General features: G+C 46.3%; 1 protein-coding gene across 4 annotated transcripts in view; it reads right to left on the bottom strand.

Annotated features, from left to right (window-relative positions):
* Positions 1-251: 251 nt before the first annotated feature.
* Positions 252-18,108, bottom strand: part of RAD52 (RAD52 DNA repair protein) — a 309,192-nt gene continuing 291,335 nt past the window's right edge. For all 4 annotated transcript variants that reach the window (XM_086952848.1, XM_086952851.1, XM_086952850.1 and 1 more), the window contains one exon: positions 252-2,352. In XM_086952848.1, coding sequence (XP_086808974.1) covers positions 2,285-2,352 — 68 coding nt within the window. In that variant the 3' untranslated portion in view covers positions 252-2,284. The remainder of the gene's footprint in view (positions 2,353-18,108) is intronic.

Raw genomic sequence — 18,108 nt, forward strand, 5'->3', positions numbered from 1 at the left:
AAATAATGCCAAAAAGCGCTTAGAACCAATGATACTCTTAAATTCGGTATTTTGTTGTTGTGCTTACATAGGCTGCCTGTGGAATAAATCAATCTAATAGATTCGGAACATGTTATGATTGAATGTACTCTACCCATTTCATGACAAATTCTGTAGAAAAAAATACTTTTTTTGTGTGAAAACGCAATCAACATGCCATAACATTTGCTAGCTGGAAATAGATTTTTTAAGAAAAACTCTGAAGCAAATTATTAACAAAAACCCGGCAGGATCAACATTTTATTAAAGTTTGAAGGGTAAAATGAGAATATTAAAACAATAAAAACAAGGCAATAAAAACATTTATGTAAATGGTATACAAAGAACTGGTAACTTTGTGAGAGCGGTCACCTTAGGCTTCACTTTCCATAGAAGGAAAAAAAGGAAACATGGGCGCCAAAAGCCTTTCTTCATGAGTATGGCGTTCAGCCAGCAACGTTTTCTGCAGCCTACAGCACATAGCAACCTAGGACTTGTGGGCTTTTTTCCCTGTTGGTTCAGGACTACACTTCCCAGGATACTTAACGCTGTTGACTGAGATAGCTGAAAGCCACCCTCATGTTATGGTGAGAGAAGAACACTAGGATCAAAGGAAGTAATTGCTTTAACCACGCAAAATCAGCTTTCTCTATGGGCATTATAAAGTCTCCTGTCTTGGCTTTTAAGAATCACTGCCAGATCTTTCAAGTGCAGGCATGGAGACCTCAAATGGTCTCATGTCAGGTGTTCAAATAGAGCTGAGGGATGGGAAGAGGCATTCTGGGACTTAAAGTCCTGAATTTCCAATGAGAAGCAAATGTAGAAGTAACGCAATGCAACACAACAGTCAGAAGTATGTGAAACACTCACTTCTGACGCAGAACCACGTGAGCAGGCTGAATTGTGGAATTAGGACTAGCTTTCCACCAACTGAATACTTGATACCAGCATGATTTGGTTTTAAATGAGCAGACAAAATTAAGATTTTCGTGAGAAGATGCAATAATCTCCAGAATACAAGCCACAGGGCACTCTGCAGGGCATAGTAATGTTAGTTCCCTGGTTACCACAAGCTACAGCCACAAACTTCTATGTAGTACCTACCCATGATCACATTTCTCGTCTGTCCAAGTCTGAGGAACGTGGAATCACAGAACTCCAACCACAATGCTGTTTTTTCTCACCAGTGCACAACAGAGTTTGTTGGTTGCTGTCGAAATATAAAAACGCATGCATCTGTGGCAAGGCTTCGAAGTGTTTCCTCCCGACCACAAACATTACCTGCAGCACTGCTCTGATAATTTAATAATTTGAACACACGCTTGTAAAAACATTTCAGTAGCATCTGCAGTCACATTCTAACAACGCTGTCCAAGATGGCGTACAACAACGTGATTATTTTCCCTCAGAAGATTTATGCCTCCAAATACAGTTGTGGTCTAGAAGGTTCGGTTTTGAAGGGAGTCCACGAGTTTGTTGCAGAAATGGGCTTGTCCTTTTTGTTGTAAAGTCAGACTTGCATTGTTTGAAAGTGACGATGTGAGGTTTCCAATTTCCGAATGGAACCAGAGGGTTGTATTCCTATGTTCCCCACCTTAGATGCTGTCGCACAGTGCTGACGTCACAGTTGGATCCAAGGCAGGAGGATGGACACAAAGAAGCCATCAGATAAAACATGAAGGGAAGCACAAATCATTTCCAAACATACATCGAGATTCTCCCTAAACAAACAAATGGTATGGCAAGCAAACAAAATACACACTTACATCACAAACCGGTTTAAAAGAATAAAACAATGGCTCATAACGAGCAAGACGAAAATAATGCAAAATGTGTCCTCAATGACCTGGCCTTTACCTGAACACTTGTACTTGGTAAAGCAGGTTTTGCCTTCTTCCTAACGTCCAGTGAAACCAGAATTAAATGTCAAATTCTCTTAATCCAGCAATTCAAACAAACGACTGTGAAACAATTCCTGGGATAGTGCCGTCTCTGTAAACTCTCCCTTTTAACCAAGACTGCAAACACTTCTCGCGGTCTGGAAATCATACGTTGGGGAAGATCACACACAGACAGTTCCTCAAATTCCTAAAATGTCTTCAAACGTGGGGTAGGAAAAGGAACTACCTGCACCGGGACTTACAGGAAACTTTTGCAACCGCCAGCAGTCATTGGTTGTGTGATCAGAAACAAGTGCGAGGGCTACCTGAGCAGGTGTAAAATGACAACTGGGGAACAAACAAAGTCTGTGAGATGTTTACACCAGTTAGGAAGGCTCTAGTCTTCTCTTCTTCATAATCAGGCCAGGGTTATTATTGTAAGGGCTCCGCTCCACTGAAAAATAAAAGACATCACTGGGAATTAGTACTTTGTCTTGATTATTGGCATTAAAGATTTCTTATAGATAACTTAAACACACATTAATAAGTGTCAGGTTGCTTGCAGTAGAGCAGACAGCTATTCTTCATCTAGAATACCCACATAAGACACACCTCTGCAGGATAACTCTCAGGACAGGCTCTTGTTTTTTTAAAGTTTTTTAGGTTGAGCCTGGGCAGTGCATGCGCTGCTGCGAGGCATGCCGTACTGGAGTATGGACTTGAAGACATGTCCACTCTCCGTCCACATTTGTAATTGGCATGTGTCATTGTCCTTCATGAATGCTGACTTCTGATTCGTTATTGGGCTTGTTAGTCTCTCCTTGGTACCGCCTTGTCTGCATTGGTTACCTCCTATAACGACTGGACATTGTGCTTGCTTTGTTACACGGTCTGCGTTATAAATGGGTGAGAAAAATGTTGTTTATTGAATAATGGGGACAATGGAAGCTGCTTCTTATATTTGCAGAGCACCCACACAGCACTCGCTGAATTGCGGGACAATGGCAGCCACTTCTCGTACGGAGCAATATGCTGCTCCAACTTTAAATGTGGATTCAGAAAAGGGGGTGGTGATGAACAGAGTGTCTGAATTGAGCAGACCACTCTTACCCAGTCCAAAGATCAGGGCTTGATCCATCACCGTTATTTATCTCACTGCCCCATCCCAGCTCAGAACATGGCTATATGCAAATCAGTCTGTCCCTGGCCCAGTGCATCATGGGAACAGGGCAGACTAAACTACCAAGCCAATTCTTCACCAGAAAGGAAACAAGCTACCGGGGACCTGTTTCTGGCATTTCAGCCGTCTTCGGCCCGGCTTGCTTGAATCCTGATGGAGCAGTGAGAAAGGGACTCATGTCTGAGTATACCCTGCCACACCTATAGTGGCCAAAATCGATTCAGAAAAGGGGGTGGTGATGAACAGAGTGTCTGAATTGAGCAGACCACTCTTACCCAGTCCAAAGATCAGGGCTTGATCCATCACCGTTATTTATCTCACTGCCCCATCCCAGCTCAGAACATGGCTATATGCAAATCAGTCTGTCCCTGGCCCAGTGCATCATGGGAACAGGGCAGACTAAACTACCAAGCCAATTCTTCACCAGAAAGGAAACAAGCTACCGGGGACCGGTTTCTGGCATTTCAGCCGTCTTCGGCCCGGAAGACAGCTGTAATGCCAGAAACCGGTCCCCGGGAGCTTGTTTCCTTCCCAGTGTAAGAATTGGCTTTTGTAGTTTGGTTTGCCCTGTTCCCATCATGCACTGGGACAGGAACAGACTAATTTGCATACAGCCAGGTTCTGAAACTGGGATGGTGCAGTGAGCTAAAAAACGGTGTTGGATCTAGCCCTGATCTCTTGACTGGGTGAGAGCTTTCTGCTTAATTCAGAGACTCTGTCCCTCACCACCCCTTGTTGTAAATATTTTTGTCCACCCTAAGCGTGGAAGGGTATTCTCAGATGTGAGACCCTTGCTCATTGCACCATCAGGATTCAAGCAAACCGGACCGAAGACGGCTGTAATGCCAGAAACCGGTCCCCGGGAGCTTGTTTCCTTCCCAGTGTAAGAATTGGCTTTTGTAGTTTGGTTTGCCCTGTTCCCATCATGCACTGGGACAGGAACAGACTAATTTGCATACAGCCAGGTTCTGAAACTGGGATGGTGCAGTGAGCTAAAAAACGGTGTTGGATCTAGCCCTGATCTCTTGACTGGGTGAGAGCTTTCTGCTTAATTCAGAGACTCTGTCCCTCACCACCCCTTGTTGTAAATATTTTTGTCCACCCTAAGCGTGGAAGGGTATTCTCAGATGTGAGACCCTTGCTCATTGCACCATCAGGATTCAAGCAAACCGGGCCGAAGACGGCTGTAATGCCAGAAACCGGTCCCCGGGAGCTTGTTTCCTTCCCAGTGTAAGAATTGGCTTTTGTAGTTTGGTTTGCCCTGTTCCCATCATGCACTGGGACAGGAACAGACTAATTTGCATACAGCCAGGTTCTGAAACTGGGATGGTGCAGTGAGCTAAAAAACGGTGTTGGATCTAGCCCTGATCTCTTGACTGGGTGAGAGCTTTCTGCTTAATTCAGAGACTCTGTCCCTCACCACCCCTTGTTGTAAATACCAACTTTAAATGTGGCTGCCCATACCCCGCTGCACTCGGCGGGGACAATGGCAGACGCAGTACCCGCTTCAGGGATGACGCGCTCGGTTTCATCATTTTTTTTATTTCAATGGAGTGTGTGGCGCCCACTTCAGGGACACCACGCTCTGCAATACAATAGGTTTCGCTTTCGACAAACTTTGACCTATCGGTATTGTAAATGGCAATGCCTTTTATTATCATAGAAGGCATTGCCATTTACAATGCCAATAGCTGAAAACCTTGCAATTGCGAGACCTATTGCCTTGTAAATACCGGTTTGTATTGTATTTATAGTTTGGTCTTCGCCTTGGTGTCCAAGTACAATTCCTCCCAATAGAACAACCCACGGGCTGTACCAGCTTCACATACTGTGCACAGTGCACGTCATGCAATGGGCAAGACAAAAAGTTTGCCCCAACATTGTCACAGGGACAGTATATGAGAACGGACAGTCCTGCACCATAGCAGGCTATATTTTACACAAGAACACCGCAGACAGTCTCCTCAATAACCTAGCGCATTATACCTACCTAGCGCATTATGCCTACCGTAAAGCTGTATCATTAATGATCGTAAAACCACCAGTTGACAATCCCAACCTGAATATACGAGTGCAAGAGGTGATGCGGTGTAGACAGTCTGAGAAGGCATCAATTAGTGGAATGTCATACACTGTTCGGTATCAGAGTACAAATGTCACCAACAAGACAAGTACCAAAGAATAATATCAAATTCGTCGAATGTGTTGTTTCTAAGAAAGCTCTATTCTTGTTGGTTATACAGGTATTATCCAGTTCTTTTTTTAACAGGTTTTGCATATCTGGTGCTCGGAACAAATCCAAGGTATGTTTTGCTCTGTGACCTGATGGCCTAGGGCTTTCTCAAGGCTTAATATACAAAAGTGAAGTCCTAAACCTGTTTGTAGTAAGACTTCATGAACAGTACGTATAGGAAAGAACACAGGACAGCCACAACAGCCTTACAGGAAGACACCCTCGGAAGTACGGACTGCATTGACTTGGACACAAGGAGGAGGATTTAAATGAGGACACATTATTTTTTGTTAGGCACAAGTGAAACGGGCTTGGGGGGGGGGGGGATCAAAGAACTGAAGTGAACCACAGTCAAATATATAAGAATGAAAATTAAGTTGGGTGAGGTAAAACCAAATAGAAACGGTCATTATGCCCATAAATACATATTTAGACAACATCTACATTTTCCTGATATCCGACTCTATAAGACCCACGACCTACTAATCGTCTGTAGACAAAACAAAGCGTGCCAGCGCAAACAATATAAAAACTATCTTCACTACTAAGATTGTAACTAGCACAAAAGAAGGGTTTACTTATAGAAATGTTTAACGTTGCGTGCCAGTTGCAACTGAGAAAAATCTTTTTAGGAGTAACAAATCGAATTTCTAAGCCAAAATCTTGTACGGAGGCTCATTTAAGCAGGGCTCCTAGCGGTTTTTCAATGCTTTTCATTTCGTTTTGCACTATTCTTTCTGCACAATTGTATTTGATTACTAAATTACCTTGTGTGTTCTGATGGTTCAGGCGCGATCCCCGTTCCACCACTGATGATTCAGCTTAATGTGGAGGGATAGACCGCCATAGTAGGAAGTGCGTTACCTCACTTCCGGTCTATAGAGGTTAGCAGTCTAGCTGCTCGCCTCCACAGGTACTTAAACCTTATGCCCCCCCCCGGATACGCAGCGGACGGGCGCGCCGAAAGCGTGCCGAAGGCGCGCCTAAGCCAAGCCCGTCTGCGCCCGTCCGCGCCGGGACCGGGCTCAGGGCCTCTTCCGCTGTGCGAAACTTCTCTTCGCATCATGTCCCTCACATTTGTTACACCTCTGAACAGATAAAGCATATAAAATGAAGCGCTCCCTCACCTCATTATTTTCCTCTGTCCCTCGCTACTGCTTGTGCCTCTTTACCCACACCTTGTTCCACATGTCCTTTCATACTCCCTGTTCCTCGCCCCCTTACTCAGCCTCCCCCACCCAAGTTACGCTCCCCTTATCGTGCTGCCCTCAAACGCACGCTCCTTGGAAATCCTGGAGCTGATCACAAACCAAGAGCTGGACGTTCTGTTTATTACGGAAACCTGGGGTGATGCCGCATCAGGACCAGACTTTTGCTCAGCTATCCCTCAGGGTTTGTGTGCGTCAATCGAAATGGGCCCCCCGCCAGAACCGATTGCCAAGGTCAGAAACCTGGGGATCATGTTTGACACCAAACTAACATTTCACCATCATGTCAATACAGTGATCTCTTCCTCCTTTATTCTTAGAAAAATCAAAAAACTACTCCCTTACCTACCTCCTGCGGCAGGAAAAACTCTCATAACCACCTTAATATTTTCCAAATTGGACTACTGCAACGCCTTCTTGTTGAATGCTCAGGAGCAGGTTTTAGACAAACTGCAGTCTGTCCAAAATGCGGCGGCTAGAGTATTACTCTCAATTCCCAAGCATCATTTTGTATCTGCTGCCATACGTCAACTTCATTGGCTGCGAGTCAGAAGGCGCATAAAATTTAAGGCTCTCTGCCTTGCCTACAAGGCTATCTACAACTCCGGACCACGATTTCTCAGAAAGGCTTTTACGATCTACACCCCCAACAGGCCTCTTCGATCAGCATCGACCTATCTTCTACCAGTTCCTCGCACCAGAACAGTCGCCTGGGGAGATAGACGCTTCCTAGTGGCCACTGCGAGGCTTTGGAACACTCTCCCACTCAGCATCAAGACCAGTCCTACACTTTTAATTTTTCGGAAACAATTGAAAACCTGGCTCTTTGACCAATGATCTCCTTCAGTATGGTTTATGTCATCTTGATAATCCTATGCGCCGAGACACCTTCGGGTATTTGTGCGCAATACAAATTCAATAAACAAACTTAAACATTGTTCAGGTATTCTGTTTGGGTATGATCATAATCAACATCACCATACAATTCGGCAGTATGCTACACATTTTTGTCTTACAACGCACTGGCTTATCACCACTGGCCACTTTGTAGTGCTGATGTTATTGATGAGGGCAAGTGTTTAGGGAAAACTGAATACTCTTTCTAGAAGGTGGAACGTCTGATGCGATAGAATGGCCAAAGGTTTCACTTTGTAGTTAGATCTAGTCATCCACATGGTAAAACTGCTACCTGGGGACAACTCCTATTTAACCAAGGGGCAGCTCTCTTACATTACTGAATACCCCTCAAAAAAAAAATATATATATTCCACCAATTCGTTCACTCGGAGGTGCACTCTGCGCGGTTGGTGCTGGACAGTAGGGATGAACGTCCCCCCTACTATAAATTAACCACCAAAAGAAAATAATATCCGCACTCGCTCAATACGATCATTTGGGTTTATTCAACAAGAGACTCCAATACAGCACCCTTCACCCACGCGTTTCGACCGCAGGTCTTGTTCACAGTGTTGCCACTAGTCCATTGTCTCTTTCTAACTTATATACCTTCCTGTCCATTAGCATGTAATGATGCATTCTGGGTGAGGTAGTTTTTGGTAACTATTGGAAACTTAAACGTTTGTTTTGCAGAGAGTTCTTTGACAGTTTATAGTTTTAAAGATCACTTTAAGGCTTATTGAAACCTTCCAATTGGTTAGACAGGATCTCTTTAACCAATATGCGTTGCTCTTCACGATAGGAACATCCTATCAATCCTTTGTAGGGGTTTGAAACGACAAGCATTTAACAGACAATCCATCTTCTTGTTTAGACGCGTTTTGCTGTTCATTGTAAAGTTTGTTAAGTATGGGCTTAGTGCCCAAGAGATTCCCTTTGTGGACCAACTGGTTTGTACTCAACTGTACAACCGATCAGGATGATCATACCATACAGCAAAGAGAGTCAAAACGGTGGTCAGTTGCGGAGTATAGCAAGTGGCCTGGAGAAGCTCACAAAGGCGGCATGCCTTTGAAGCTTCCCCCTGCCCATCCTGGAGGAGGAGACCTAGCACCTCGCCCAGGATGTGCATTGTTGCAGGCCCAGGAGGGCGGGGCTCTCCACCCAGGGGTCCTGCAACATGTCTGCTGTGTGGCAGACTTGGCAGCCTCTCAGACAAGACATGGATTGTAGGTTAGGTTTCAGGGGGCATCTCTAAGATGCCCACTGTTGTGCATTTTACATTGAATCTCACACTGGCATCAGTGTGGGTTTACTGTGCTGAGAAGTTTGGTATCACACTTGTCAGTCTTCAGTGTAGCCATTATGGTGCTGTGGAGTTCGTAATGACAACCTCTCAGCACCATATACTCTTAATGGCTTCACTGCACTTACAGTGCCCAGGAATGGCCCCGAGTACTGTAGGGACACACCACTGGCATAGGGCACCCAGCTAGAGGGGTGACTGATGTATGCCAGGGCAGTGGGTTTGTGGGCATGGCACACATGGATGTGTGCCATGTCGACTATTTGTTTAGTTCTGCACCAGGACACTCATCCTGGAAAGGCAGTGTGTGTGTGTCAGGGTGCAGGACCACTAATGGTGGCACAATAAGTGCTGCAGCCCTTAGGGGTCTTCTCTGGTCTCAATGCCCTGGGTACCCATGGTACCATTTACCAGGGGCTGACATGTGGCCAGAGATGCCAATTGGGTTTTAGCTTCAATACAGTTTTAGGGAAGGAACACAGGCCCTGGGCACCTGATTGGCAGGAGCCCAGGGCACACTCAGTCAAAGCACATCAGCAATTCAACAAAAAGTGGGGGCATACCATTCAAGAAAGATGGCACTTTCTCACACTGTACATAATACTTTAAAGACTAATCTCTTATTTTACTGGGAGCCAGTGACGTTTTACCATTGCCTCAGAAACTGAATGGAATTTCAGAATTTTCTTGAGGAGTCTTGCTGCAGAATTCTACATCCCCTGTAGTTTAAGGGGCTGTGTTGAATGGTAACATAAAGAGCATTACCACAGTCTAGTCTTGACAAAACTAGAGAGATGATGACTGTCTTTTGTAGGTCAAGTGAAATGCAAAGCAACATTTTCTTCAGAGCTATTAGCAGGAAAAACAGGATCAGGTGAGTTTTGAGTCAAAGGTTACCCCCCAAATTCCTAACCTTGGGTAATGGCGTGGGGAGAGGATCCCAGGTTTGTGGCCACCCGGAAGTGATCCAAAACGAGGTGTTCTTACCAACAAGGCCTTTAATCCTCCAGCAGGACAGCATAGTAGGTCTCTTTGAAGAGGCTTGCCTTCAGTTTTTTTTCCTGAAAGGTTTGGTTGGTTTCTCAAATCTGGAGTGAGAGCGCTAATGTACTCCGCTCCCAACACAAATTATTCTGTTTCCCAGGGGTCCTACAATTAAATATCTCTTGGATAATCACAGGTTGTTGTTAGGTATGTATCTTGGACCATATCCTCCCCTTGCTTTGAAGGCTGTACTGGGAAGTTTGAACTTTATTCTCTGCGGCATATGGAGCAAATTTAAGTCTGCCAGGGCCATGAGAACATGCAATGATTACTTTAGGTTGTGCTACAGTTGTGCGACTTCAATTTGTAGTCTCAAGTTCTCATTTGTTGTAGCTCAAGTATAAACTATGTTTCAGTAGTCCAATTACAAATGCATGTCCACTGTGGTGCGATAAATGAAGCAGTGAGAAATCCTGCCTTGTAAACCGCTCTTCAAAATGGTTGTCGATGGGCCCAGTGGCAATCTCCTTCAAAGCAAGAATTTCCTAGTTATAGGCGTGCGTAAGCCATTTTGTTTATAGAGGGTCTAAAAAATTCTGCTATATGGGTTATCACATTGGAGATGCCAAATTAGCATGGAATATGGGCCCATATTAACCAAATGCCCTTCCGCATGGGTGCTGATGACTAGGCTTGATTGCATATTCCACAAGTAGCTAGTGAAAAGTTTTTGGGGGAGGTGTGAAAAGCTTTTCAAGGAAGATGCCGTCACATTTTACCCTGGGCAAGAAAGGCACATGAAGGATGAATGAGAAATGAATGTCACAACTACATTGTCCAGAATGCTGAGGAAGTAGTGTCCTCTCTTTCTTTCCTTTCCCGGTCTTACTTAAACTCCTCCTTAATTGCTCTCAGGTGCTTGTCACCTGAAATCAGAGTTTCTGTTCATGGCTCATTTCCTCCACGCCGAGACTCTGCTTCATATCCTAAAGAACGAACTTTCCGTCTGCCTTCCCCAGCAGTAAAAGCCTTCCCGACCGCGCTCTGCTGTGCTGGGACCAGGATGGAGACGCCTTTCCCGATCGCGCTCTGCCGCGCTGAGACTAGGAAGGAGACGCTCTTCACCATCGCGCTCTGCCACGCTGGGATCATTTCTGGCTTTCGCGCTCAGATGCGACCCTGGGTTCTGAGTAAGCGTGAGGAAGCGCTTTCTTTTGGTATTTAATCCTTTTCGTGCTTGGAGTGCGACATCTGTTTCTACAGCGCTTTAAGGCGCTTCTTGAGGAAATTCCAGGAGTTCTCCCTGCTTAGAGAAAGCACATGGCTGAGCTGTTCTTTACTTAACTCTTCTCACGCTGTGAGTAATCTTATGCATTATCAGCGTGTGAATGCGCTGTATGAATTTAATACAGATGTGGTTTCTGTGAATCGGAGCCGTTGAGAGGCTCGGAGGTCTTTTGGATTACAACTGCAGTTTGTGGTGTTCTTCTGCAAGCTATTACGAAAATGTATAAATGACATGTGTCTCTCCTACAGGAATCACGCTATATAATAGGAGTGAGGTCCACACAACTCCCACCCAGCACTCCATTGAGCATTCAAGCTGCTGCAAATTTATTGTTTCGTTTGTCCCTTTTTTCCCCTTCCCTGGTTGTGGTACAGTCTGTTGAGTTTGATCGTACTCGTAGGTGGTTCCATATAAGGAGAAAAGGAGACATAGCATCGCTCATCGCTCCCGCTGTATCCGGCTGACCAGGTTAGTGTTAACCTATATTCATGTCATGACAGATGCTGTATGTTAATTTTGTTCTGGTTCATGATCAGATTGTCCGTATGACTTCCACCACTGCAGGATGCCAATGCATTTTTACTTTTTTGTTTGGGGCGAAGACAGGGGGAATGTACATTATATCGAAGTAGACTAGGCACAATAGTTCCAGTGCTCGTCAATTACTTTTTATGGTTGATTTGCACGAATTGAAGGATTTTACGCAGAACGAAGAGTTGGAGGTTTTCACTTAAATAAGCAAAATGGTCTTGGGTACAAAGGGGAGAGTATAATTTAGTACAGTGCCCAGGTTCTCTGTATTTTACATTAGACCGGAGGTACTTGCTTAGAAACAATGGCCGTGTGTGTTGGCCAGCATTCAGGGTAGAAAATTGGTTCTACCCATTTAATCCTCCTAGATTTTCCACTTTTTCTCTCCCTGGTTTTGGAATTTTCCTGTGACTGAGTCTCACTCATTGTAAAGTGCTAACCGCAAGTGTCTGTTTTTTATGATCAGGTCTACTGTAAGAGGCGGTTATCTGGTTACACAAACATATGTGCACATATGCGAAAGCTGAGCATGAGACAACTGTCTTGCTCAGCCTGGGAACGGCACACAGGTAGCCAGTCGCAGTAAGCACAATTCAGCGACTGGTGCCGATTGCGTAGGCATTATAATGTGAGTAGGCATTCATAGTTTAGGTCTGTACTGCTCAACTGAAAAGTGTGTGCTCTTTACTGGATTGCATGATATGGTCAAAATCTGTGCAACAGGTCAGTTTTGTCCTACTTAGGCGCCAAAACTAGGGGAACATGTTTTCAGAGTGCAGATCCACTGCCACTCCCATCACAACTGCCCTCCTTATGGCACTTGGAGAATTGTCACATTTCCCTTACTCCGCTCATAATTTGATTCTAGGGTGTAGTGATGATGTGGCACACTGGGATTGAGCAGCGGTGGCTACCTTCCAGAACATTTCAATCCCACTTAAAGACACTTAAGAACTCACTGGATCTGGGAATGAAGTCAGCAAAAGAACGTTACGCTGGAAGGAGAAGTCACCTGACCCCTACTTGAGAAGATGGACTAAAGGACTTGGACTCCAACTGGCACCGACGGGCTAAGAGTGTTTCTCCAGCACCAGTCACACTGGCCCCCTTATACCCTTTGAGGGACAATAATGGGATGGACTTGTCTGGGGTGGAGCCTGGGGAGCAGCTTTGGATCTTCTGTGGACTCGCCCTGAAGAAGGAGTGGCCTCCATCAGGAGGTTGCCACAGACACACAGGTGCCCTGCAAGAGGGCCAAAACCGTAGGGCTTGGGGGAGTGCGCCGGGCAGGGGTTCCAATGATAGGCTGCAGAAGCTCCTGAGGAAGGCCCTTGAGGTGCAGGAAGGTGCCAGACTCCCACAAAGAGGACAGGTCCTGCAGCAGCGGCAGGAAATAAAGCCCCAGAAACAAAAGACCAGGAGAGTTGAAGGAAATACACCTTGTGACTGGAGTTCGCCACCAGGAGCAAAACACCTACCCATTCAAATCAGAAAACAAGGACAAAACGGGCGGGAAACAGAGTACATTACGCTCCGCTGCAGATTCTTTAACCCCTCCTCCAGGGTGAGCCATGTCCCCAGTGGTCAGCACAATCTTCACAGCTGGGAGTACACAACCAGCAATACCCCACCTGCACAAACACAGACAGGAAAAGAGAATCCTGCTGGCCCTGCCATCAGCAGAATAGTAGTGTCATCCGGATAGGGAGCCAGCCGGGCAGTATAGGAATGGGCTCCTCGCACTGCCCAGATGTCAGTACGCACAGGTAGGCCTATGGAGGGGCAGGGACAACTCACATGAAAAGAAGAAACGTGGCATAAGGCTGCACTTACAACAAAAAGGAAAACGCTCCTGCAAGACTTACAGCTGCTAATATAAAATTCACTGTTTGAGTGAAATTAGCGCCCTAGAATCCTCTGACATGCACCAAAAAGATAAACACACATATGCTTTGCGGTACCCTAAGAGTGGGCAGGGGCATCGTGAATGTTCCAGAAAAATATTTTGGGAGCCTCAAGAGTGGCGCAGAAGCCCCCCTCCCCCCCACCACTCTCCGTCCTCCCAAAGATGTCCCCCTCAAAGTTGTCTAAAGTCTCCTAGGATTTATAAGGCCCCCCAAGAGAAATGTATTTAAATCCCTCCTGAAGCTTTTGCACAAAGTTAGGAGTGTGGGACCCCTGTTGGTTGGTCCTAACGCTGAGCTGAAATAACAATGACCATGTTGATGCTGGCAATATGTTAAAAGTGTTAATGAAGGGTATTGAAAGATGGTAACATCTACTTTGATTTCAATGATGTTGCATTGAAGTATTAGAACATATCTTTGCTTTTATCAAGGTGGTGACACCCTGACAAAGCCAATAGGCCAGCCTGTTTGATAAGGACACCTCCTTATAATGTGTGTAGTATAGATGTGGGTATTGGGACTACAGGGTTTGGGACTTGATGGGGATGTGAACTGTTTTGCGGGTATCACCAACTGTATGTACCACCTAATTGTAGAGATTTGTAAATTAAGGTGCAGTATTAAGTAGTGTGGGGAATAAAGTATGTTTCCTTTTTTTTTTTTAAAAAGAAGCACTGACAAGACAAAGATTTATTGAGTGGTGATATAGCATACTAATGAGTAGGGGGTACTAGCCTATCCACTGCCAATGTTGCTACTATGGGATACTTAGTTTCAAGTAATGCAAAGTTGCAGACTTATTACTTGGGAAGGACTTGCATCCTTCTCAACCAATAACTCAATTTCTTACAATCAGGATTTAAGTTTTGGAATCATTTAAACTATTGAAGGTTACTGTAAATCAGGATGTGGACTTTGTCCAAACACTGAAATGGGGGACTGCCTACAGAATACCATGGCCAAGTAGAAGATAATGAGAAGACCCACCAATAAGTGGAACCATTTTTGTTTAAACAGACAAGAATTAGAAAATGTGATATCTAGTTACAAATACAGACATGGTTATCAGTGATGCATTATTTAGATTAGGACTTAGGAAACAGTCTAGGCATTATAGGAAACAGTTAACAGAATTCCAAATACTTCCAACGTGCCTGCCTCAGGAGGTCTTGGACTGATTTTAGAGTGAGTGTAATCTAACATTCAGCCACCTTTCAATTCTGCTGCTTTGTACACCGAGCAAATCAAGGCCATCTTTTAGTAACAAAAGAGCATACTTAAGCAAAATGCATACTTTCTCTGCTATCATAGTTGATGTCTTGAGTTTAAAAGAAAGGAGTGGCTCATAGCTCAACTTTCAATAACAACGTTGGCCCAGCTTAATTCTTAGGCCAAGGATTTTAAATAGAGCTTGGTCTATGGCAATTACCATCCAATATCAAACCTGACCTAACTTTGACAACCAAAATTATGGCAAAACATTTAAAGTAGAAACCAAAAGATTGTTTAGGAAGAAACAATCTTCAAGACGTTAAGCCCATTTCCACTCACTCACGATTTTTCTCCACTAGCAGACAAAGGGAGAACTCCCAAAGTCATAACTGGGAGGCAATGAAGGCTTCTCACAAAATCAGCCATCACATACTTTTTTTTTTGCTCTATGAAAATATTTGAATAGAATAAATCGTAGGCGTACGGCAATGGCAGCTCCTCTAGGGGCTGCAAGGGCTTCTCTCCAATCCTCCTTTTCCAGCTCACCCACGTCCCCCTCCCATGCGGTCCGCAGCTTATCTAGCAAAGGGGAGCAATGTGTAACTAACGTCTGGTAGATGCGGGATATCTTCTTATCTTCCAATTCTCCCATGAATACCTTAGCCTCCAGGGGGCTGAATTCAGGCAAGGAGTCCAGGCCCTCCAAGGCGGGGGAGATGGCATGACGGAACTGTAAATATTTAAAGAACTGGTTTCGGGGCATGTCATAGTCTTCCCTCAGCTCTTGGAACGATTTAAGGGTTGTGCCTTTCATAACATGGCCCAAAGCTGATATTCCTATCACGTCCCAGCCGCGGAACCCCTGTAGGGACGCCAGAGCCGGCAACCGACCATTCTGCCACAATGGGGTTTCCTCCGTCAGTCTGTTCCACCATCCCATGCGGCGTAGCGCCTGTCGCCAAATCCGGAAAACCACCTGTGTAACAACTGGGAGCCTTTTCCAAGCCGAATACAATATAGTATGTAGGGTGTCCGGTTCCATTAGATACCTCTCAAGGGCGTATGCTGGGTCTCCCCGGTCCCCATACCACCATTCGTTCAATATCAATAGGTGAGACACCTGGTAATAGGACAAAACATCTGACAACGCCAATCCACCGCAGTATGTGGAGAGGAAACAGGTACGGAGAGCCACTCTCACCACCCCCCCCGGCCCAGAGGAATTGGCTTAACGCCGAGTTGACCTGTCAAAACCACTGTGGCGAGAAAGGGTAGGGGTGGTTCTGCAGTTGGTATAGCAGACGCGGGAGGGCCACCATCTTGAAAATGGCCGAGCGGCCATAAATATTCTGGGGCATACGGGACCTTGTTTTCATCTCCGACCGGACCCGGTCCCAGACAGGAACAACATTACGCTCCCAAGAGACCCCAGGTAGGTCCGTCAGGAACACTCCAAGATACTTAAGGCCTCCCGCCGCTTCCTGCAACGCCGACGCCCAGGACCCCAGTGCCGTGCGATCTCCTAGTGTCCACAGCATGGATTTCCGCCCGACACTTTCCTGAACACGCGCATTATTTCCAGGACCCTCAGCCCTGACCTATTTAGTTCCGTGAGGAAGAAGAGAACATCGTCGGCATATAGCGCGATTCTGTCCGACGGTCCCGCCGCCCATTCAAAGCCTCGCATTTGTGCGTCTATTCGTACCCACGCCGCTAATGGCTCCATGGCAAGGGTAAACAGATACGGCGAGAGGGGGCACCCCTGTAGAGTGCCCCGTCCGATAGGAAAGGCGTTGGATACAGCCCCAGCCACTCTCACCGAGGCAGTCAGGTCGGTATACAGCAACTTCAAGTATGATAGAAATTGGGGCCCAAGATTCAGGCGAGGCATGAGCGCATGTAGGTAGACCCAACTCTACGAGTCAAAGGCCCCATCTATGTCGGGCAGCAGGAGTGCTGCCTGGGTTCCTGTGGCCCGCATCGCTTCTACCGCCACCTGTGCACGCCTAATATTGTGCCTCGTCGCTCTATGAGGCATAAATCCCACTTGGTCCGGGTGGACAAGGTCAGTGATATATGGAAGGAGGCGATTGGCGAGTGCTTTGGCCAATATCTTCGCCTCAACATTCAGAAGCGATATGGGCCTATATGATTCGTGGTTTTCGGGGGGCCTCCCAGGCTTACAGAAGACAACGATTTTGGCATGACTCCAGTCCGCCGGTAAGCGGCCACAGTCCCTGGCCGCCTCCAACGCCCTCTTATAGTACGTCCCCCACTGAAGATGATATTTCCTAAAGAATTTGCATGGGAACCCATTGGGCCCGGGGGCCTTACCAGCATTCAAATCACCAAGGGCCCTTCCCAGCTCCTCAGCCGACAGAGGGAGTTCAAGACGATCCCGTCCCTCCTTCGAGATTGACAAATTTCTTGCAGACCTTCTGCCATGGGCAATGTCCTCTGCTGGGAGGAATTCCCGAGGGGCATACTGGGCCGCATAGTATCACGCAAAGCTGTCTGCTAGCTCCTCAGGGGAAGACAAGGAATCCCCGGCCTCATCCCGAAGACCCGGCAGGGCCTGCACCTGGAAAGGGCCCTGGCAGAGCCTATACAGCATTGTGCTGGACTTATCGCCCCATTGGTATATTCAGCTCTGCGTAGCCAGCCACACCTGCCGTGACTCCTCAAGGAGTAAAGACGCATAAGCCTGCTGGGTTGGTAGTAGTTGTCCTACGTCTCTTTCATCCTCCGTCGTATTGCATTGCTCCTCTAAGTCACGGACCCGACCCGCTGCCTCTTCCAGGCCCTCCCTGCGTGCCCTACGGGACGCCGCGCACCAGGCAATATCTACTCCTTGGAGTGTGGGCTTTAGAGCCTCCCAGAGGGTCATATCATCTGTCTCAGACCTTTCATTGTTCTTCAATAATGGGCTATGGCCTCCCTCATGTGAGTCTGGTAGTCGTTCTGTTGTAGATCCCATGTGGAGAGACGCCATCAAAACGGTTGCTGCCTCCTATCCAGGGGATGGTCTACAGTAATCGGGGAATGATCGGACAGGCCTCGTGGCAATATAGACGTTTAGTCCACCCTCCCTATCCGAGCGTGGGGAACAAATAGGTAATCTAATCTAGAGAAAGATTTATGTACCGCAGAAACATAGGTATATTCCCGGCTATGAGTGTGCTGATAACGCCTTGTATCTATCCAGCCCATCCCTCTCACCATATCACTCAATTTAGTGGGAGTGTATGCCGCCTACTCACCCCCGGGCCCTTTGGCGATCCACCCGGCTATTCATAACATCATTCCAGTCACCCCGACCACAGCCATCACATCCGGGATCTCAGCCCATATGGTAAACAGTTTTTCTACAAGTGACCACTGCAATGGGGGCAGGGCATACACACTTCCAAAGACCACAAGTTCATCCCCAATCATCCCTTTGACAAATACATATCCACCCATTG

This window comes from Lissotriton vulgaris, chromosome 1_2 (assembly GCF_964263255.1).
Source record: "Lissotriton vulgaris chromosome 1_2, aLisVul1.2, whole genome shotgun sequence".
NCBI lineage: Eukaryota > Metazoa > Chordata > Amphibia > Caudata > Salamandridae > Lissotriton > Lissotriton vulgaris.